A 21,094-nucleotide genomic window follows, 5' to 3' on the forward strand; every position below is an offset into this window, starting at 1 on the left:
GGTAATTTAGGAGTATAGCTTGGGATAAATATAGTTTAATTTAAGCACAGCTTAGAGGTTAATAGTGGTGTATTGGTGCAGCTTGGATGTCCACAGAAGGTGAACTAGAGGTGCTGCTTGGGGATATACACGTACTTTGGGGGGTGATGGGGGTGGTTTGGGGTGTATTTGAAGTACAACACAGAGTAGTTGCGAGAGTTTAGAGGTGTGGCAACAGCGTACAGGGAGCAGTCGGGGATACTGCTTGGGAGCCCATGCAGGTTGACTTGGGGTGAGGGGCGCCAGTCGGCTCACTGAGGAGGCGTGGCCTTGGCGAAAGAGGGCTGCACCGCCCTCGAGAAAGCGTGTGCGCACGCGCTCCCGGCTAGTTCACGCCTGGCGCTCCCAGGGCAAGAAAAATCGAAGACCCGAGCTGGCGCCTGCGCACTTCGCCTCCGCCGTTGCCGTGGTCTCGCGCCCCGCCCCCTTGTCCTCCCCCCCAGCTCAGGTTCGGCTCGGCGGCGGAGGTGGCAGTGCTGCCGGGACTAGACCGACACGAGTTAAAGGTGAGGGGCGGGGGTTCACCGCTCGCGGCGGGACCAGCGCTCCTTTCCCACCTTCCTCACGCCCCCGGTCTGGCCCCCACGGCTGACGGCTGACGGTTGCGCAGCCAAACGTGGCCCGCGGGTAGGGCGCGGAAGGGGAATAGGCACGCGCCCGGGGACGAGCAGGGCGCAGTGAGGGAGGGGCGCGCCCACTACCCCTGCAGGTCTACACCGACCCCGCCTACGTCTTGGTGCGGCGAGGTAACAGACAGTCGGTGAGTAACTATCCGTTCCCGGGGAGGAAGGAAGAGAACAGGGTGGGGTGAGGGCCCAGAAACACCAGCGGGGACGTACTTGCGCACGCACTCACGACCTCTGACCCCGTGGCCTTACCCCTGACCCGGTCAGACCTTTTTTTTCTTTTTTTTTTATTTGTAGAGACAGAGTCTCACTTTATGGCCCTCGGTAGAGTGCCGTGGCCTCACACAGCTCACAGCAACCTCCAACTCCTGGGCTTAGGCGATTCTCCTTCCTCAGCCTCCCGAGTAGCTGGGACTACAGGCGCCCGCCACAACACCCGGCTATTTTTTGGTTGCAGTTCGGCCGGGGCCGGGTTTGAACCCGCCACCCTCGGTATATGGGGCCGGCGCCTTACCGACTGAGCCACAGGCGCCGCCCCCGATCAGACCTTTCTACATCTTTTTTAAACCTCGAACTCTTACCAACCTTGGCCTCAGAACCTTTTCGTCTGACCCTTGAACTAATCATATTCTGTCCTGGTATGATTCTTAACCAGGTTTGTTTTGTACCCCTAAACCCAGTGTCGACCTCAAACTCCCATCCAGTTCTGTCGGGATCTTGGGCTTGCCCCCAGATGTTGGCTTGACCCTGCTCCATCTCTGAATCATCTTGCCCTGTCCTGATGCCCAGCTCAGAGCCCAGTTTCTGCCCTAGCACTTGACCTGTCTGTTCCCTAAACTCCTGTCTAATGTCTGAATCTCTTCTAGTCTCTTGGTGTCCCTCTAACCCCAGTCTGATCCAGTTCTGTCCTGTTTCCTGATCTCTGACTTATGTACTTTCTCCCCATCCGGTCCTGACTCCTGATTACCATCCTGGCTCATCATCTTTAAACATTCTCTTCTGTCTCCTGCCCTGTCCCTGCACCCAACCCTGTCAGGATTTTCCCTCTTTTCTTGCCCCATCACCATCCTCATTCTGAGTCTGATTCTGCCTTGTTTCCTATTCTTCCTGTCTTGTCCCTTCTTCCCATCCCAACCCCAGGTCCCTGTTCAACCCTTTCCATGCCCTTTCTACCCTGTTCAGACCTTCCCTCTTTCCTAATACCCATTTCCCATCCTTTCGAAGATAGGAGTCCTATTTTACCCTGCCCCTGAACTTGGAGGTTCTGTTCCCAGGGCTTCTGAAATAACATCCTATATGCTTCTCTTAGCAAGAGCAAGCAGCCTCGCATACCCTGTGTAGCTGATGGAGTTTTCAAATGTGATTTCCCCTACCTCCACCCTAGTGATTCCCCCATACAGCTTGCATTTCTCTTCCTGCCCCAGGAGAGCATAGAACTGTTCCTATACCCCCTGTCCTCCCCAAGTGTGGAAGAATAACCTAAATTATTCATTGACTTTCTGTGAATCTGGGTCATGTTTCTAGCCTTGGTGTGAAGGGATGGGGGATACAGGGGGTATGTATGAATCTTCTAGGTCATGTTACCCTCATTGCTTTGTCTTGATCCTGGGTTCATGATTCATTTTTTTTTTTTTTTTGTGGTTTTTGGCCGGGGCTGGGTTTGAACCCGCCACCTCTGGCATATGGGACCGGTGCCCTACTCACTGAGCCACAGGCGCCGCCCCATGATTCATTTTTTATTGTTTTGAGACGGAGTCTTATTCTGTCGCCCTCGATAGAGTGCAGTGGCATCATTGTTGTAGTTCACTGCAACCTTAAACCCCTTCACTCAAGCAATCCTCCTACCTCAGCCTCCCGAGTAGCTAGAACTATATAGCGTGTGCCACTATATATATCCAACTCATTTTTCTGTTTTTAGTAGAGATGGGGGTCTCACTCTTGCTCAGCCTGGTCTGAGCTTCTGATCTCAGGCAATCCTTCGGCCTTAGCCTTTCATAATGCTAGGATTATAGTTGGAAGCCACAGCACTCAGTCATGATCCCTTGTTTTCCTGGCTTGTAACAAAGTCTGTTTTAGGTCAGAGGCTTCAGGACTTAGTAGAGGGGGGAAGGGATGGGGGCAGGGATTTTTCCTCTTTTCTCTCCAAAGTAAGCAATGAAAATCCTGATGCTAAGTCCACCCCACCTCTAGGGACTGGTCAGGGGCAGGCAGGTGGTCACTGGATGTTGGAATCAGGCTTATTGAGTAGTAGTAACAATAACAACAACAATAACGTAGGGTTCCCTTGTTGTCTGAATCTCCTTGATTCTGAGGATGGGTGGGGAGAATTTAGATAATGAGGAGGTAAAGTGTTATTCAATTATGTTTTGTTCCTGAATTTATCCTAGAGCGGAGTGAGTTTGAATAACAAGATACCAGACCCATCTTATTTATCCTAAACATTGATCCAAGCCTATGAACAACAATACAGAATTCCTTACTGTTTCAATCTATTTGGTACCAGAGTTCTGAAAGGGAGAATTCTTTTTTTTTTTTTTTTTTGGTTTTTGGCCAGGGCTGGGTTTGAACCCACCACCTCCGGCATATGGGACCGGCGCCCTACTCCTTGAGCCACAGGCGCCGCCCATGAAAGGGAGAATTCTGCAAGTTTAGACAGTGAAACATAAAAAGTTATCTGAAGGGCGGCACCTGTGGCTCAAAGGGGTAGGACGCTGGTCCCATATGCCAGAGGTGGCGGGTTCAAGCCCAGCCCTGGCCAAAAACAAAACAAAACAAAAAAAACTACAAATAAAAAGTTATCTGAAGATAATTTGCTTTCTTACCTTATGTATGGAAAGATACATGAGGAATAATGACTCTTACTCAAAATTATATCCAAATCCATTAACTTTCCTGAACTTCCGGGGCAAGAGTGGGGATAGTAAGGGTACCCTTTCGTGTAAATATACTTCCTTTCTATATTTTGCCTAGTGAGTAGGGAAAGCTCAAGCATGAAGTGATACCTGTTTTACCTCAAAAATGTATCTAAATCCATTCAGTTCCTGCATTTGGATAGAATTCAGACAATTTATCTGAATGTGTTTGGTTCCTGCATCTTTTATTTTGAAGGAAGAGGTTGGATAATGAAGGAAAACAGTTATGTTTCAAATATGTCATATTTGAGGAGTATGGAGGGTTCTGGTTGTGTCTAGATAGCAAGTAGGGAGGGTTTTGAGGTTGAGGGATGCAGGCTTGTTTCAAAGATACATCTGAATACTTCTAGTTTTTTTTCTGAGAGAGTCTCAAGCTGTCACCCTGGGTAGGGTGCTGTGGCATCATAGCTCACAGCAACCTCAAACTCTTGGGCTTAAGTGATTCTCTTGCCTCAGCTTTCCAAGTAGCTAGGACTACAGGTGCCTGCCACAACGCCTGGCTATTTTTTGGTTGTAGTTGTCATTGTTGTTTGGCAGGCCTGGGCTGGATTCCAACCCACCAACTTCAATGTATGTGGCTGGTGCCCTAGTCACTGAGCTACAGGTGCTGAGCCTATTTTTTTTTTTGAGACAGAGTCTCAAGCTGTCACCCTGGGTAGAGTGCTGTGGCATCATAGCTCACAGCAACCTCAAACTCTTGGGCTTAAGTGATTCTCTTGCCTCAGTCTCCCAGGTAGCTGGGGCTACAGGCACCGATCGCAACACCCTGCTATTTTTGGTTGTAGTTGTCATTGTTTGGCAGGCCCGGGCTGGGTTCAAACCCACCAGCTCTGTAGTATGTGGTTAGCGTCCTAGCCGCTGTATTTTTTTTTTTTTTTTGAGACACAGTCTGCTGCCCTGTTGCCCTGGGTAGTGTGCCTTGGCGTCATAGCTCACAGCAACCTCAAACTCTTTGGCTCAAGAGATCCTTCTGCCTCAGCCTCCCAAGTAGCTGGGACTACAGGTACAAGCCACAGTGCCCAGCTAATTTTCCTATTTTTAGTGGAGATGGGGTCTCACTTTGCGCCGAATGGTCTCAAACTCCTGAGCTCAAGGAATCCTCCTGCCTTTGCCTCCCAAAGTGCTGGGATTATAGGCATAAGCCACTGCACTCAGCTTCTATTTGATTCTTTTTTTTTTTTTTGGCCGGGGCTGGGTTTGAACCCGCCACCTCCGGCATATGGGACCGGCACCCTACCCGCTGAGCCACAGGCGCCGCCCTTCTTTTTTTTTTTTTTAAGAGACAGAATCTCACTTTATCGCCCTCAGTGGAGCGCTGTGGCATCACAGCTCACAGCAACCTCCAACTCCTAGGCTTAGGTGATTCTCTTGCCTCAGCCTCCCGAGTAGCTGGAACTATGGGTGCCCGCCTCAACGCCCAGCTATTTTTTGTTACAGTTTGGCTGGGGCCGAGTTCAAACCCACCACCCTTGGTATATGGGGCCGGCACCCTACCCACTGAGCCATAGTGCCCACCCTATTTGATTCTTGAGTTCATATGGAGAGGAATATTTACAATTATGACAGCTGGCACATTTGAATACCCTGCCGAGGGCCAGGTACTGTTTTATGCAAACTTTAAATGTATTAACTCATTTAATGCTCTCAAGAATCCTGTGAGGCACATATTGTTACTGTCATCTCCATTTTATTTTATTTATTTATTTTTGTTGAGACAGTCTCAGTTTGTCGCCCTCGGTAGAGTGCCATGGTGTCATAGCCCATGGCAACCTCAAGCTCCTGGTCTCGAGTGATTCTCTTGCCTCAGCCTCCATAGTAGCTGGCACTACAGGCATCTGTCACAATGCCTGGTTATTTTTTTCTGTTGTTGTTGTTGCTGTTTTAGCAGGCTTGGTCCGGGTTTGAACCCACCAACCCCGGTGCATGTGGCCAGCATCCTAACCACTGAGCTACGGGCACCCAGCCCATCTCCATTTTATTATATTTATTTATTATTATTATTATTATTATTATTTTTTTTTTTTTGTGGTGTTTTGGCCGGGGCTGGGTTTGAACCCGCCACCTCCGGCATATGGGACCAGCGCCCTACTCCTTGAGCCACAGGCGCCGCCCTATTATTATTTTTTTATTGAGACAGAGTCTCACTATGTCACCCTCGGTAGAGTGCTGTGACGTCACAGCTCATAGTAATCTCTAACTCTTGGGCTTAAGTGATTCTCTTGCCTCAGCCTCTCGAGTAGCTGGGACTACAGGTGCCCACCACAATGCCTAGCTATTTTTTCTTTTTTAGCAGGCTGGGGCCGGTTTCGAACCCACCAGCCCTGGTCTATGTGGCCAGTGCCCTACCCACTGACCTACAGGTGCCACCCCATCTCCATTTTATTTATGAGGACATTGAGGCACACAGATTAAGTGATTTGTCCAATAGCCAGCAAGTGGCAGAGCTGAGTTGAATCCCAGGTTCAGGAATTTACTAGTCATGCAGGGCCATGTGAGGCTCAGGACTTGGCTGGGGTGGGTACTAGACGTTGGGTTGTCTTAGAGGTTGGCTGTTAAAAGTTGGGGACCAGGGTAATTATGTGTCTGGGTAACTCTGTGGGACTTGTCTGCTTAACCCAGGTGTTCCCTTTACCTGCGCTCTCATTCTGACTCCTATACCAGCCCACCTCTGGGTGAGTTTATTATTGCTGTTACTAGCAGCTACTAATGATATGCTGTGTTTCCTTGCATTTATTTATTTATTTATTTTTTAGATGGAGTCTCACTTGGTTGCCCTGGGTAGGGTGCTGTGGAGTCATAGCTCACAGCAACCTCAATCTCCTGGGCTCAAGTGATCCTCTTGCCTCAGCCTCCCGAGTAGCTGGGACTATGGGCACCTGCCACAATGCCTGGCTATTTTTTTTTTTTTTTAGAGATGGGGCTTTTTTTTTTTTGAGAGAGAGAGAGATGGGGTCTTGCTCTGGCTCAGGTTGCTCTCAAACCTGTGAGCTCAGGCAATCTACCAGCCTTGGCCTCCCAGAGTGCTGGGATTACAGGCTTGAGCCTCCTCGCCTGGCCTTGCGTTTATTTTTTTCTGTTTTTGTTTTTGAGACAGAGTCTCACTTCGTCATCCTTGGTAGAGTGCTGTGGTGTCACAGCTCACAGCAACCGCAAACTCTTGGGTTTAAGCGATTCTCTTGCCTCAGCTTCCCAAGTAGCTGGGACTGCAGGTGCCTGCCACATGCCCAGCTATCTTAGAGATGAGGTCTTGCTCTTGCTTAGGCTGCTCTCCAACCTGTGAACTCAGGTAACCCTCCCCCCTTAGCCTCCCAAGTGCTGGGATTACAGGTGTGAGCCACTGTGCCCGGCCCATTTACTTATTTAATTTTTTTGCGACAGGGTCTCGCTTGTTGCCCAGACTAGAGTACACTGGCATCATCATAGCTCATTGCAACCTCAACCTCAGATTCCTGCCTCAGCCTCCTGGGTGGCTGGGACTCCACCATGCCTGGCTAATTTTTCTATATTTTGTAGAAGCAGGGTTTCTCTATATTGCTCAGGCTGGTCTCAAACTCGTGGCCTGACGTCATCCTCCTGCCTTGGCCTCCCAGAGTGCTAGGATTACTTGTTTGTGCCAACATGCCTGGCCACTGTCCTTGCAATATGAAAAGTTTTCCAAAGTTACTTTGTCTACCATTGCCCCTGGGACCACCTTTTACCCATTTTACAGATGAGGAAACCTACACTTTGAGAGTCTTGTCCCTCTTTTTTTTTTTTTTTTGTGATTTTTGGCTGGGGCTGGGTTTGAACCCGCCACCTCCGGCATATGGGACCAGCGCCCTACTCCTTGAGCCACAGGCACTGCCCTTTTTTTTGTTTTTTTTTTTTTGAGACAGAGTTTTATTATGTCGCCCTCGGTAGAGTGCTGTAGCATCACAGCTCACAGCAACCTCAAACTCTTGGGTTTAAGCCATCCCGTGTAGCTGGGACTCCAGGCACCCGCCACAATGCCTGGCTATTTTTTTGTTGCAGTTGTTTAGCTGCCCCTGGCCAGGTTTGAACCCTCCACCCTTGGTATATGTGGCTGGAGCTGTAACCACTGTGCTACAGGCGCTGAGCCCTCTGTCCCTCTTAGCTCTGATTTTAGAAACATCCCTCTTCCCAACATCCTTAGTGGCCTCCAAGAGGTGGGAGAGGCCATGGCTGAGAGGACTCTCCCCACTGACACCCAGCTGCCCACCTTGCAACTAACCACCTCCACCAGCCCTGGGCAGTGAAGTAGGGGAAAGGGGGAGGGTGATGTAAGAGGCCTTTGTGTTCCAGGCTAGAAATCTCACATACAGGAGAAAGGTAGGCTGGGATGCTTGGGGCATTGTGATACTGATGGACTCTCTCTCTAGGCTTGACCCATCCGCCAAGTGTGGGGGGAGCTAGCTTTCCTCCCTCTGTTTTTTTACATCTTCCGCTTGGGCTACAGCAGGGCTGGGGTGGGACTTGGGCCCTGAGGTCACAGAGCAGATGGTCCCAAATGGAGCACAGGATGTGTGCTGTGTGCTGGCATAGGCCCAGAGCACAGGTGGTAGTGTGGGGGGAAACAGTACTCTGTAGGGACTCAGAGCCCTCAATTTCCTTGTCTGGCATAAAGCCTGACTCCTGGCCAGAAATGTCTGAGGGGAATGGGGGAGGCCAGCATGGATGTGAAGAAGCATGAGCCCCCTTCCCTCCTCCTCCTCCTTGCAGGTGTAGCCACTGTTTGCCTCCATCTCAGGATCCAGCTCCTCCAGTCTTGATTCCACTGTTGTTGTGTCACTGTGATCTGAATCAGGTCTCTTCACCTCTCCCAGCCTCAGCTTCCACATCTATAAAATGACTATGAGGAGGCTGAGCCTGTGCCATCCTCCCAGGTTTGTGGGGACCAAGAGGGGTTAAAACACACGCGTGTTTTATAGGGCATAAATTATGGTTGGTTTATTGGGATTATTTCTTCTCTAGCTGCAGAAGGTGGTAGGGTCTTGAGACCTGGCCTCGCCTTGGAAAGGTTAACTTCCTGTTCTCAACTTGGGAAAGTATTGCCCCAATGAGAATGGGAATTGCGTGGAGACCTTCTCCAACCTCCACCTTGCCCCAGTATGAAAAGGTAGGGACAGGGTAGGAATGTGATACACTGCTAAGAGACACAACTGTATGCTTCTCAGTTCCCCAGGCCCCCCCTCCCCTCAGCTCTGAGATGATGCCCTTAGGTGGGAAGGATCTAATCCTCTAGAAATTTGGGCAGCAAGAGAGGCAGCTGCTACTCCCACAAACAAGTCTTAGATCTTTTCCCTCAGTTCTCTGCTAAGTCTGTGAGGGTGAGGAGAGAGTTCCAGACTCACTCCTTTGCCCTGATAGGCACCCTGAAGGGACCTGGCCTTAAGACTGCTCCCAAGGGTGGCCCTAGCCTGGTGGCAGGCAGGCAAGGGTTAAAAGGTGTGGGCCGGCCCAGTTCCTGGCCAGGTAGGCTGGGTCATTACCTAGTGGGAGGAGGCCAAGGCATATTCCACTGCTGCTCACTGCCACTACCAGCTGGAGCCAGGGCCTGGTCGAGACAACTATTTTTTTGAGGTACCTGTGGCTGCCCCATACTACTCTTTGGTATTGGTGAGCACTTTAGAGGAGTGGGCCCAAGGGCATGGGGGCAGAGGAGAGCACTGGGGGAGTGGGGTAGAGTGTACTACGGTTCCATTCTGGAGAGAGCCAGGTCTATGGTAGAGGTGTGTCAACGATGTGAGGCAGGGCAGGTGGGGTACAGCAAGGAAGGAGGGTCCGAGTAGAGGGGAGAAGCCCAAAATGTTCAATTTCCTTTCCTGGCACAAAGCCAATTCCAGAAATGGAGGAGGGATGGAAGACAGCAGCATGAGTCCCCCTCTTCCCTACCCCACCCTCCAACTACCTCTCCTTTGTACTCCCGGAAGAGTAGTCTCTGCCCTTCCACAACCCAGGGCCCAGCCTCCGGGAAAGGCCAGCTTGGGCTATTGAAAAAGTATTGCCCCAGCCTGGCACTATAGTTCACACCTGTAATCCTAGCACTTTGGGAGGTCTAGGCAGGTAGATTGCTTGAGCTCAAGAGTTCCAGATTAGCCCGAGCAAGTGCAAGACCCCATCTCTACTAAAAGTAGAAAAGTTAGCTGGCATTGCAGTGGGCACTTATAGTCCTAGCTACTTGGGAGGCTGAGGTAAGAGGATAGCTTGAGTTTGAGGTTATTGTGAGCTATGATGACACCAAGGCACTCTATCCAGGGTGACAGAGTGACTCTGTCTCCAAAAAAAAAAAGAAAGAAAAATTGCCCAGGCACCTGCCTGCCTACCTTCCATTTGTTCACTAGAGTGGATGAAGTGGCGGGTGGAGGTTTCCAGGGGAGGAGGTGATGGTCCATACATTGAGAGTCTGTATTTGTTTCAATAGTGGCAGGATGTGGAAATGCACCCCCTATAGTGTCAGGGGTGCCACCCAGGTGAGGTGTCCTGGTTGTAAACAGTCATTACAGCTAGGAATTTCTTTCTTGGCTGTGGTGTCAGAAGGGCAGACCTGAAAAACCTGCTGGGCTTGCCTCTGGGTGTGTGGGGGTGCCTTCTGCAGCTCTCCTGTTGCAGCCCATTCCTGGGACAGGACAGGGCCATGGTGTTACCATGGGGAGACCCAGGCTGGGTAGAAGGGTATTGTGGAGGGGGTTGCTAAGATCATCTTTAGGTGGGGACAGGGCAGCCTCAGATCCTAAGGCAAGTGTACAGGGGGCAGGAGGCAGAGGTTTGGGAACTGGGTGTGGGGGTGTGGGGTGTTGACCTTTTGTCTGTCCTGTCCAGTAACCTCATGACTCATGCCTCAGCTATTTCCCCAAGGTCAGGCTGACAGGAACAAGTCAGTGTTCCTGTTGGGACCCTGTGTTGACTTCCAGGATGCTCTGAACTCCCAGAGAAGGAAGGATTCAGGTATCCCAGAGTGGGATTTGGATTCCTATTGATGTGGAGGAACTTTGAGGGGAGCCCTGCAAGAGTTCCCCACTCTTAAATGGGGGCTGAGAAAGGTAGTGCTCCAAGAATCAAGGGGCAGAGGAGGCTGCACTGGGACATTGAGGAAACCCTACCATGCTGGGAAGCTTCACACCTTAGATGGTACATGATGGGGCCTGGATTTGTCAAAGATTATAGGGACTGACTCCTATTCCTCCAGTTAAGGATAGGATACCATTGATTCAAAGGAGGGATATAGTCATTGTGAGGCAGGTAGAAGGACTGCAGAGAAACTGGTGGCACCTTATAGACAGCTCAGCTGCACCCCACAATAGATAGATGGGGAAGGGGCTTGAACTGATGACTCATTGGTTGCTTGGATCTTCCTCATCAAGTATTGATAAGTTGTAGATTTCAGGGAAGGTGGGGGTGGGAACTTTGTGGCCCCATGAGGCCTTTCCTGTCACCTGCCACTGAGGTTAGGCCAGGTGGTGAAGGTGATGTCACTGGGCTGCCCAGCTGGGATCTGAGTAGGATGTAGCAGGGAGGGAGGGAGCAAACTCCAGAGGAGGCGAGACAAGGGCAGGGATGGAGGCCAGCAAAGGCAGGCTTCATGGGCAGCCAGGGTGTCTAGGGGCAGAAAGGGAGGCAGGAGGCAGGTGGTTTGTTATCAGTAGTTATGGACTTTGCTTGTCACAAATCCTGGCAGAGTGGCTCCTCTATGCTAGTCTCCAGACAAGTAGGGTGGGGACGGGCTGGAGGGACCCTGAGATTAAGTGAACACTCCTTGTTGCACTAGAGCCAGTAGATGCAATTAGGACAATCTGGGCTTGAATCCTGGCTCTGCTACCTTGTCATTTGTTTATTCAGTCACTTACTCATTCAGCCAGCAGACGTTTATTGAGCACTTGTGTGTGCAGTAGTGCTCAAGGTGCTTGAGATACTGATGAGAATGGGGACAGGTAATGTTTCCTGTCCTCATGGATGTACGAGGATGCACGGTCTGTTGTTGGCTGGCAATTGTGTTGGGACATAACACGGGATCACCTCTGGAAGTGACATTGGAGCCCCAGGATGATAAGTGAGAAGCAGGGGCTGGGGTGGTGAGAGGTTGAAGAAAGTACTTCAGAGAGTAGCCCCAGTGTGGGCAAGGGCCATGAGGCCTGAGGGACTAGGGAACTTAGGAGGATGTTGGTGGAATTGGGGTATCTTTATCCAGTGAGAGTATAGGACCAGAAGGGTGGACTTAGGCAGTGTCTTTGGTTGTGGGTAAGTTACCCCGTGCCTTCCCCTCCTCATCTCTAAAATGAGAATAATAAGGGGCCAGGGACGTGTGGCTCACGCGTATAATCCTAGGACTCTGGGAGGCCAAGGAAGGTGAATTGCTTGAGCTCACAGATTCGAGACCAGCTTGAGCCAGAGTGAGACCTGATCTCAAAAATAGCCAGGCGTTGGGTGGCGCCTGTGGCTCAGTGGGTAGGGTGCCGGCCCCATATACTGAGGGTGGTGGGTTCGAACCCAGACCCGGCCAAACTGCAACAACAGCAATAACAAAATAGCTGGGCGTTGTGGCAGGGCCTGTAGTTGCAGCTGCTTAGGAGGCTGAGGCAAGAGAATTGCTTGAGCCTAAGAGTTTGAGGTTGCTGTGAACTATGATGCCATAGCACTCTACCAAGGGCGACAAAATGAGACTCTGTCTGCATAAAAAAATAAATAAATAAAATGAAAATAATGATACTCCGTCTGGGTGGTTGTGAAGATTAAGTGTGGCATAGTAGATAACTGTTCTGGGCACCCAGGTACTTAATAAGTGCCTGCTATTGTTATAGTTAGTTTAATCTGTACCATTAATTCTCCCTCCCTTTCAGGCAAGACTCCTGGCTGTGGCCCATGGGCCTCTGAGGAGGCGTTATAAGTCTGCCCAGCTCCCCACTTGCTGTGCTCCCATTCAATGGGAAGGGAACCAAGGTACCAAGGTCAAGTGGGTCCAAATAGCCACACCCATTCTGAGAGGGGAGGTCAAGCAGGTAGGTGTGGCCCAGGGTACCCCTTATTCCCAGCTGGAACATGGGAAGCTGGGAAGGTTTGGGGTTGGGGTGTCATGGGATGTACTTTCTTAATGGCTTTGGTGTGTCACTGTTAGACCTTGTCCAGTCATCAGTCACGGCCTCTTGACAGCACCAGGATGGAAGTCAAAGGTCAGCTGATCAGCTCTCCTACCTTCACTGCCCCAGGTCGGTGGCTGGTCCCCGCTCCTGCTGCCTCTTTTTCTGCTCTGAGTCACCAGCTGTCCATTTGGGAAGGGTTGGTCCCTGGCCTTGTAGCTGCTTCAGAATGCCTTGGCTGTTTCACTAATCTTTGCTTCTTCTGTGTCCAGCTGCCCTGTTTGGAGAGGCTGCCCCCCAGGTGAAGTCAGAGCGTCTGCGAGGGCTGCTTGACCGGCAACGTGCACTTCAGGAAGCCCTGAGCCTAAAACTTCAGGAGCTCCGCAAAGTGTGTCTCCAGGAGGCGGTGAGAGCCTAGCTTTAGAGGTGTCAGGCTGTGGGAGAGGAGTCAGAGACAGACTTTGGTGACAAGTACTAAGCCATTTGTCTGGGTTGTAATTCCGTGTCAGCCTTCTGTGTCCTCAAAGCTCAGCTTAGATGTCTTAAATTCAGTGAAATATGGTAATGTAGGTTCACAATCTCTTATCAACAATTTGAAATCCAAAAATCTGAAAAAACAAGTTATTTCCAAAATTTGGCAGCAAATCCTGAGCTGAACTGACACAGGATGATTTATAGTTTTGATTTATCCCTCTTAGTGTGACTGTCCATACAGTTTGCCTGAAATAATAATGTGGGTCAGACCATGTGGGCCCAGATCCTAATGGGAGTTTCATGTAATATACAGTATATAGATGTGTAGTCTTTATAAAAACTAAAATATTCTAGATTCTGGGTGGTGCCTGTAGCTCAGTGGGTAGGGTACCGGCCCCATATACCAAGGGTGGCGGGATGGAGCCTGGCCCTGGCCAAACTGCAACAAAAAATAGCTGGGCATTGTGGTGGGTCCCTGTAGTCCCAGCTACTCAGGAGGCTGAGGCAAGAGAATCGCCTGAGCCCAGAAGTTAGAGGTTGCTGTGAGGTGTGATGCCATGGCACTCTACCAAGGGCGATAAAGTAAGACTGTCTCTTAAAAAAAAAAAAAAAAAAAGAAAGAAAGAAAAGAAAATATTCTAGATTCCAAAGCAGGTCTCCCTGCTTCCGATGGCCACTGCCCCATGCATTTGGGCCATTGAGGAGCTGAGAGTCTACACTGCACATCTCTTTTTGGAGATATTGGGAGAAGAAGGAGAAGAGAAATACCATGTGTGAGGTGCAGAGTAGGACCAGGCTCCTAGTAGGACTTCTATAGCTTCTGGGATCTTAACTGATTTACCCCATCCCCTCCAACTAACCCCTGGTAGTATCTGACCCCTGCTCCCCACAGGAGCTAACTGGCCAACTGCCCCCTGAATGCCCGCTAGAGCCTGGTGAACGGCCCCAGTTGGTCCGCCGGCGCCCCCATGGAACCCGCGCCTACCCTCCATCACATTCCAACCCAGCACACCACTCCTTGTGCCCTGCTGAGGTGAGCAAATGGGCATGGGGAGCAACATGGTGGGGAGAGGGGACTGGTACCACCTAGAGGGAGGTGGGAGCAGAGGGAAGGACTGTAGCCAGGGGTAGGAGAGGCTAAGATGAGAAAGGAAAGCATGGATGGGGTGAGTTTCTGCTGTGAGGGAGGATGGTGTTCCCTCACTATGTCAAGATAGGTTCTTAATCCAGGTAAGCCCTGCCCCTAAAGCATGAGTAAGCTCCAACCCTAGGTGAATTGACTTGACCTCAGGAAGAACAGTTCTACCTCCAGTGTAGACGGGCTCCGCCACTGCCTGATTCCTATGTCTGGCCATTTCCAACATTTCGTCCTGTCCCACACCTCTTTGGTGGACCCCATAGGAACTGGCTCTTGATGCCCTGGAGCGTGAGGTGTCAGTGCAGCAGCAGATCACAGCAGCTGCCCGCCGCCTGGCTCTGGCCCCTGAGCTGAGTGCTGAACAGCGCCGGCGTCGGTGCCAAGTCCAGGCAGATGCGCTACGGAGGCTGCATGAGCTGGAGGAGCAGCTCAGGGATGTCCAGGCCCGCCTTGGCCTCCCAGTGCTCCAGCCATCCCAGCCACTGCCGCTGTCCACGGGGGCAGTGATCAACACCCCGGGAGTCTGCCTGGGGATGCGCCTCACTCAACTCAGCCAAGGTGAGCATCCCCTCCACTCACTGAGAAGGGGAAAGCACACAGTGGCTAATGTAGGTGGTAGGGGTGGGATGGGTGAAAAGTCAGCAAAGACCAGGAGGTAGGCAGAACTTAAGGGACCCAGTCAAGAATAGCTGTGATAAACTGGCTTGTGAGAGAGGACAGGCACGGGGCATTGACAAATAGACACCAGGAAAATGAGGAGACAAGCCATGATGGTCTTGGACTCAGGTAAAGGTAGATTCTTGGGAAGGGAGCAGGGTGAGGAGGAGACTTCCCAGAAGGCCAGCCAAGCAGAAGCAGCCACCCAGTGATGTAAGTGGGTGGCACCCAAGTCTGGGAATGAGAGATGTTTTCTTGCCTTCTCCCCTGCAGAGGACATGGTTCTGCACTCAGAGAGCAGCTCCCTCTCAGAGTCTGGGGCCAGTCATGACAATGGTGAGGACACCCACCCCACCCTCTCAGTCTGTCCTTTGATGCTTAACACCTCTCCTACTTCTGTAGCTCTGCCTTAGTCAGACCCTATTTCTTTTAGCCCCATCTTCTTCTTTTCTTTCTTTTTTTGAGACAGAGTCTCATTATGTCACTCTCGTTAGAGTGCCATGTATCACAGCTCACAATAACCTCAAAATCTTGGGCTTAAGCGATTCTCTTGTCTCAGCCTCTCAAGTACTGGGACTAGAGGTGTCCGCCACAATGCCCGGCTATTTTTGTTGTAGTTGTCATTGTTGTCTGGCAGGCCTGGGCCGGGTTTGAACCCACCTGCCTTGGTGTATGTGGCCAGCGCCCTAACCACTGAGCTATGGGCGCTGAGCCCTATCCCAGTCTTAAACTCATCTCAGCCCTGTTCCTCAGTCCCTTCCCTTCCCTTTTTGCCCTGCTTCTCCTCAGCCTGCTTAACCCTGTCCTGGCACTATGCCCCTCCCTTCTCCTTAGCCCCTACCCTTTGCTTTGCTCCCAGCCTGACCTGCCTGCTCTGGGGCCGCTCTTACTGAATCCTGCCCTGCTTTCTCTCTTCCACCCAGAGGAGCTCCGTGGCTGCTTCTCACTGGCTGAGCGCCCCTCACCACCCAAGGCCTGGGACCAGCTGCGGGCAGTATCTGGGGGAAGCCCTGAACGCCGAATCCCATGGAAACCACCCCCATCAGATCTTTATGGGGATCTAAAGAGCCGGCGGAACTCTGTGGCCAGCCCCACCAGGTGAGGGAAGGGAGCCCCTCCCCTCCCTTCCCCAGAGGCCAGGAATGGGATCCTGAGCCTGGGCTGGCAGGAGGGCTTACCGCTGAGTATAGTCTCTAACCTGGGCTTCCACCTGGGCCTACCTGTCTCTGTGTAGCCCCACACGCTCACTGCCCAGGAGTGCCTCCAGTTTTGAAGGGCGAAGTGTGCCTGCCACCCCTGTCCTCACTCGGGGCACTGGCCCCCAGCTCTGCAAGTAAGGGGAATCTGAGGGTGGGTTTGAGAATTAAAGAAGGGAACTGTTCGTTCTCACTGGTGGGTTGAAGAACGCATTATCAAAAGGTGTGGGACATGAGAGGCTGGGCTTTGAACTGTGAATAGGAGTTGTCTTGGTGGAGAAGATTAGGGTGGCGTTTTGGGGCAGAAGTACCACAATTTGAGTATGGGCTTTTCTGTACCTTTTGGACAAGTCAGTTATTCCACTTCTCCGAATCTGGTCCTCAGTTGTGAAATGGGCATAATAATATCTCCCTTTGAAAGACAGAGGCATAAGAGGGGTGCAGTGTAATTCTAGCACTCTGGGAGGCCAAGGCAGGTGGGATTGCTTGAGCTTAGGAGTTTGAGACCAGCCTGAGTAAGAGCAAGACCTGTCTCTACTAAAAATAGCCAGGCATTGTGGTAGGCACCTGTAGTCTCAGCTACTCAGGAGGCTGAAGAGGATCACTTGCACTCAGGAGTTCGAGGTTGCTGTGAGCTATGATGCCAGGGCAGTCTACCCAGGGCACATAGTAAAACTTTGTTTCAAAAAGAAAAGGCATAAAAAGTTCTGGTTAACATGTACTGAGTGCCTACCACCTGCTAGGAGTCAGTGCTTTACATGGTATCAACTCATTTAATTATCACAAGAACCCTATGAGGTGGGTGCTGTTGTTACTCCCATTTTGTGGATGAGGAAACAAGCACAGAAAGGTGAAATAACATGTTAGTGAACTGAAGTCTTGGAGCTTGAACCAGGCATGTTTGACTTAGGAGTTTAACCACTATACTGTCCTGTTATTTTTTATTTATTTATTTTTTTTGAGACAGAGCCTCAAGCTTTTGCCCTGGGTAGAGTGCTGTGGCATCACAGCTCACAGCAACCTCCAACTCCTGGGCTCAAGCCAGTCTCCTGTCTCCGCCTCCCAAGTAGCTGGGACTACAGGCACCCGCCACAATGCCCAGCTATTTTTTGGTTGCAGCCATCATTGTTGTTTGGTGGGCCCAGGCTGGATTCGAACCTGCCAGCTCAGGTGTATGTGGCTGGCGCCTTAGCCACTTGAGCCACAGGCGCCGAGCGTGTCCTGTTTCTTAAATGCTACTAACTGCCTGCTTTTTCCAGGCTTTGAAGAAAACAAAGTTCCTGTACTTGTGGAACTTGGCATTTTATAAATGGTGTCTGTGGGCGCGATGGTTTTGGGTGATTCATACACATGATGGGAAAAGTAAGGACTAGGACATCATCCTGGAGGCAGTGGGAGCCATGCAGGGATAGGGGGTAAGATATCAGGCCCTTCCTCTGCTTGAGGTCATCCGTTTCCAGCCTTAACTCATGTTTGTGTCTCCTCTGGAACAAACAGCCCCAGTTCCCCCATACATTTCCAGCCCCTGTGCCCCGAGCTGGGGAAAGATTCATGGCTGCCCTTTATATGCCACTACCTAACACCTTTATACACACAACTTCTAACCCTGGGTCCATTTTGGAGATGTGAAAGTGTAGGGTTAGAAAGAGATGGGAGGGCAGCTCCTGTGGCTCTGGGTAGGGTGCCGGCTTCATGTACTGAGGGTGGCGGGTTCGAACCCGGCCCCTGCCAAACTGCAAGAAAAAATAGCCGGGGGTTGTGGCGAGTGCCTGTAGTCCCAGCTACTTGGGAGGTTTAGGCAAGAGAATCTCCTAAGCCCAGGAGTTGGAGGTTGCTGTGAGCTGTGACGCCACGATACTCTACCAAGGGCAACAAAGTGAGACTCTTAAAAAAAAAAAAAAAGAAAAAGAAAGAAAGAAATGGGATAGGGAGGGCACTCAGGTCATCTGCCTGATTTTTCTGATCCTATTCCTTCTGCGCCCCAGACCTGAAGGCCTCCATTCTCACCAGTGGTCCGGCAGCCAGGACTCCCAGATGGGCTTCCCCCGGGCAGAACCTGCCTCTGATCGGGCCTCCCTCTTCGCAGCTCGCACCCGCCGTAGCAACAGCTCAGAGGCACTGCTAGTGGACCGGGCAGGTGGTGGGGGAGCTGGCTCCCCGCCTGCCCCTCTGGCTCCTCCTGCTGCTGGCCCCCCGGTCTGCAAGAGCAGTGAGGTGCTGTATGAGCGTCCCCAACCAACCCCTGCCTTCTCCTCCCGCACTACTGGCCCCCCAGACCCTCCCCGAGCCGCCCGGCCTAGCTCAGCTGCCCCTGCCTCCCGAGGGGCCCCCCGGCTCCCACCTGTGTGTGGAGACTTCCTTTTGGACTGTTCCCTGGACCGGGGCCTGCCTCGTGGTGGCACGGGAGCAGGCTGGGGGGAGCTGCTGCCTGCAGCTGAGGTCCCAGGGCCTCTCTCTCGCCGGGATGGGCTCCTTGCCATATTCCCTGGCCCACCACCTGTGTATGCAGCTGATGGTAGTAGCCCCCTCCTCTGCAACAAGGACCCCCACACCCGTGCCACCCGCACCAAGCCCTGTACCCTGCCCTCAGAGGCTGCTGAGGGTCCAGAGATTCATCCAAATCCTCTGCTGTGGATGCCACCACCCAGCCGTATCCCTCCAACTGGTGAACGCGGTGGCCACAAGAACCTTGCACTGGAGGGGCTGCGGGACTGGTACATGCGCAACTCCGGACTGGCCGCGGGGCCCCAGCGCCGGCCTGTGCCCCCCCACATGGGCCTGCCACACCCACCCTTCCATACCCGCTGCTATGAGGTGGGCCAAGTGCTGTATGGGACCCCCAGCCAGATGCCACTCCCACACTCGAGGAGTTTCACGGCGCCCCCTGTTTCCGGCAGGTACGGGGGGTGCTTTTACTGATGGGTAGAGGTCTCTTGAGGCAGATGGCAAAGGTACCCAAGCCAGGGAGTAGCTAGGCAAGAGAGCTAATGCTTAGAGCAGTTGTAGCACAGGCATAGGGATGCTGTACTGTGCATAGCCTGTGTTAGGCCAGGGGTTCCTGGTGGAGGGGGATCTTGGGCACTGGTCGCTATAGTTCTTTACCAAACACTACAAGAATTTTAATAATTTAACAATCAGTGCATGTCAGCTGAGAATGAACCTTGAAGACAGGGTGCCAGGAGGAAGGGACATCTTGTGCCTCTTGCCTTTCTATTCCTCTTTTCTCCATGCCCCATGCTTGGGAGCCTGAGGATGCTGTACTGTGTCTGCCTCCACCTCTTTAACCAGCCTCTTTTCCTTTCTCTTTCTGTGTCTTGTCTGTCTTTTCCTCTTTTCTCCCTCTTCCCTGCCCTGTCCTTCGGATTCCTGCTACCCCTTCTAAAGATACTACGCGGATTTCCTGTATCCCCAGGAGCTGAGCGCTCGTTTAAGTGACCTGACGCTAGAGGGGGAGCAGTCCTCCAGTTCTGACCCCCAGACCCCAGGGACTCTGGTCTGACCCCTTCTGACATGCCCTTTGCTGGCCTGGGCATGACTCCAGTCTGGGGAGCACGCAGCTGACCTCGCTGAGCCCTGGGTATGGTTGCTGTCAGTCCTGGGTGGGTGCCAACCTAATCTTCCAAGGACTCTGGCTCCCTGTGGGGCCAAGAAGGTGTCCGACACCCTGTTCTCACACTGTGTTGGAGACTGGGGGTCCTCAGCCAGCTTAGAAGAGGGGGATGATGTCATGGGGACTCTAAGCTCCTTCCTCCATTTCTGTTTACAGTTGTGATTTAGGTATTCACTGTCTTCCCCCAACACTAGGCATTTTATAAAAGGGAAACTGTGATCTTGTCCTGGTTGGGTTCATTCCTATTCTCATGCCCAGTCTGTTCCCTTCAGGACCACCCACTCCCCCAAATGGACCATATAGTCTCAGGGCCCTGTTTGGGGCAGCCAGGAGACTATTGTGAATACAACTCCCTGCCATCCCCTACCAGGGCAGTTATCGGGGAAGTGGGCTATATGCCCCTGGCCTCTGCCATGACCATCCCTAATCAGGAGGCCCTATAGTAGAGGTGAAGGGCAGAGCCTTCAGGTGTGTTGTATCCTGGGATGCTGTGGAGGTTGAACCTGACATCTAGTAGATGCCAATAAAATCCTCAGGTGATGTCTTGCCATGGGCCACGTCACATCTTCCTTGGCTTTCCGTCACCACTTTTTAAACAAATCCACACAAGCTGTGTTTTCTATAATCTGTCTGTGACTTTCTGGAAATGGGGGTTCCCCTATCCCCCTTACCTGGTGTTAAACTTTTCTTTTTGTACCAATGGATCTGGGTCCAAGACACTACCCACACTGGAAGAGGATTTCTATAATAAATGTGTAAACTGAACCCATGTATTGCTGCTCCTCTATTGGCCTTGCCTTGAGGGCCCACACCCTTAATTAGGAGCAGATAATATGTTTTTACAGGAAAAAACAACACCATGGCTTGGCCTGGTGCCTCATGCCTATAATCCCAGCACTTTGGTAGGTCAGGAGTTCAAGACCAGCCTGGATAACATTAACAAGACCATGAATCTACAACAAAACAAAAAGATATAAATATAGTGGCATTGGGTGGCAACTGTGGCTCAGTGAGTAGGGTGCTGGTCCCATATTCCGAGGGTGGCGGGTACGAACCTTGCCCTGGCCAAACTGCAACAATAAAAAGTAGCTGGGCGTTGTGGCGGGCACCTGTAGTCCCAGCTACTTGGGAGGCTGAGGCAAGAGAATCGCCTAAGCCCAAGAGCTGGAGGTTGCTGTGAGCTGTGACACCACGGCACTCTGCCGAGGGCGACAAAATGAGACTGTCATATAAATATAGTAGCATCATGGAAACAATCCATTATGGTGTCATCTGTTTTGACTTTGTTTGCTTAATGATATGGAGAAATGTTAAATTCCTAGCTAACGTCAAATAAGAACTGTTAGTAATATACACTCTATGTCCTGAAAT

General features: G+C 51.5%; 1 protein-coding gene across 8 annotated transcripts; it reads left to right on the forward strand.

Moving 5' to 3' along the window:
• Positions 1–479: 479 nt before the first annotated feature.
• On the forward strand, positions 480–20,940 carry CCDC120 (coiled-coil domain containing 120). Of its 8 annotated transcripts, XM_053580811.1 has the most exons (12): positions 6,210–6,249; positions 8,297–8,460; positions 12,412–12,570; positions 12,687–12,777; positions 12,921–13,054; positions 14,015–14,155; positions 14,524–14,818; positions 15,191–15,253; positions 15,841–16,015; positions 16,152–16,250; positions 18,099–19,010; positions 19,498–20,940. In XM_053580811.1, exons 4-12 carry the CDS (start codon positions 12,729–12,731, stop codon positions 19,610–19,612), a joined length of 1,983 nt encoding a protein of 660 aa, XP_053436786.1. In that variant the 5' UTR covers positions 6,210–6,249; positions 8,297–8,460; positions 12,412–12,570; positions 12,687–12,728; the 3' UTR covers positions 19,613–20,940. The 8 variants fall into 8 exon arrangements, with proteins under 8 accessions (XP_053436790.1, XP_053436789.1, XP_053436786.1 ...); XM_053580815.1 differs by lacking the exons at positions 6,210–6,249; positions 8,297–8,460 and adding an exon at positions 480–545; XM_053580814.1 differs by lacking the exons at positions 6,210–6,249; positions 8,297–8,460 and adding an exon at positions 692–799.
• The last annotated feature ends 154 nt before the right edge of the window (positions 20,941–21,094 follow it).

The sequence above is a fragment of the Nycticebus coucang genome, chromosome X (assembly GCF_027406575.1).
Source record: "Nycticebus coucang isolate mNycCou1 chromosome X, mNycCou1.pri, whole genome shotgun sequence".
In the NCBI taxonomy this organism is placed as follows: Eukaryota; Metazoa; Chordata; class Mammalia; order Primates; family Lorisidae; genus Nycticebus; species Nycticebus coucang.

Excerpts from the sequence above, each read along its gene's own strand:
- CCDC120 (XM_053580815.1), top strand. The coding sequence starts at position 12,729 with ATGGAAGTCAAAGGTCAGCTGATCAGCTCTCCTACCTTCACTGCCCCA. Across the intron at positions 13,055-14,014 it reads AAGTGTGTCTCCAGGAGGCG|GAGCTAACTGGCCAACTGCC; the intron begins GTGAGAGCCTAG and ends TGCTCCCCACAG. Across the intron at positions 16,016-16,151 it reads TCTGTGGCCAGCCCCACCAG|CCCCACACGCTCACTGCCCA; the intron begins GTGAGGGAAGGG and ends GTCTCTGTGTAG.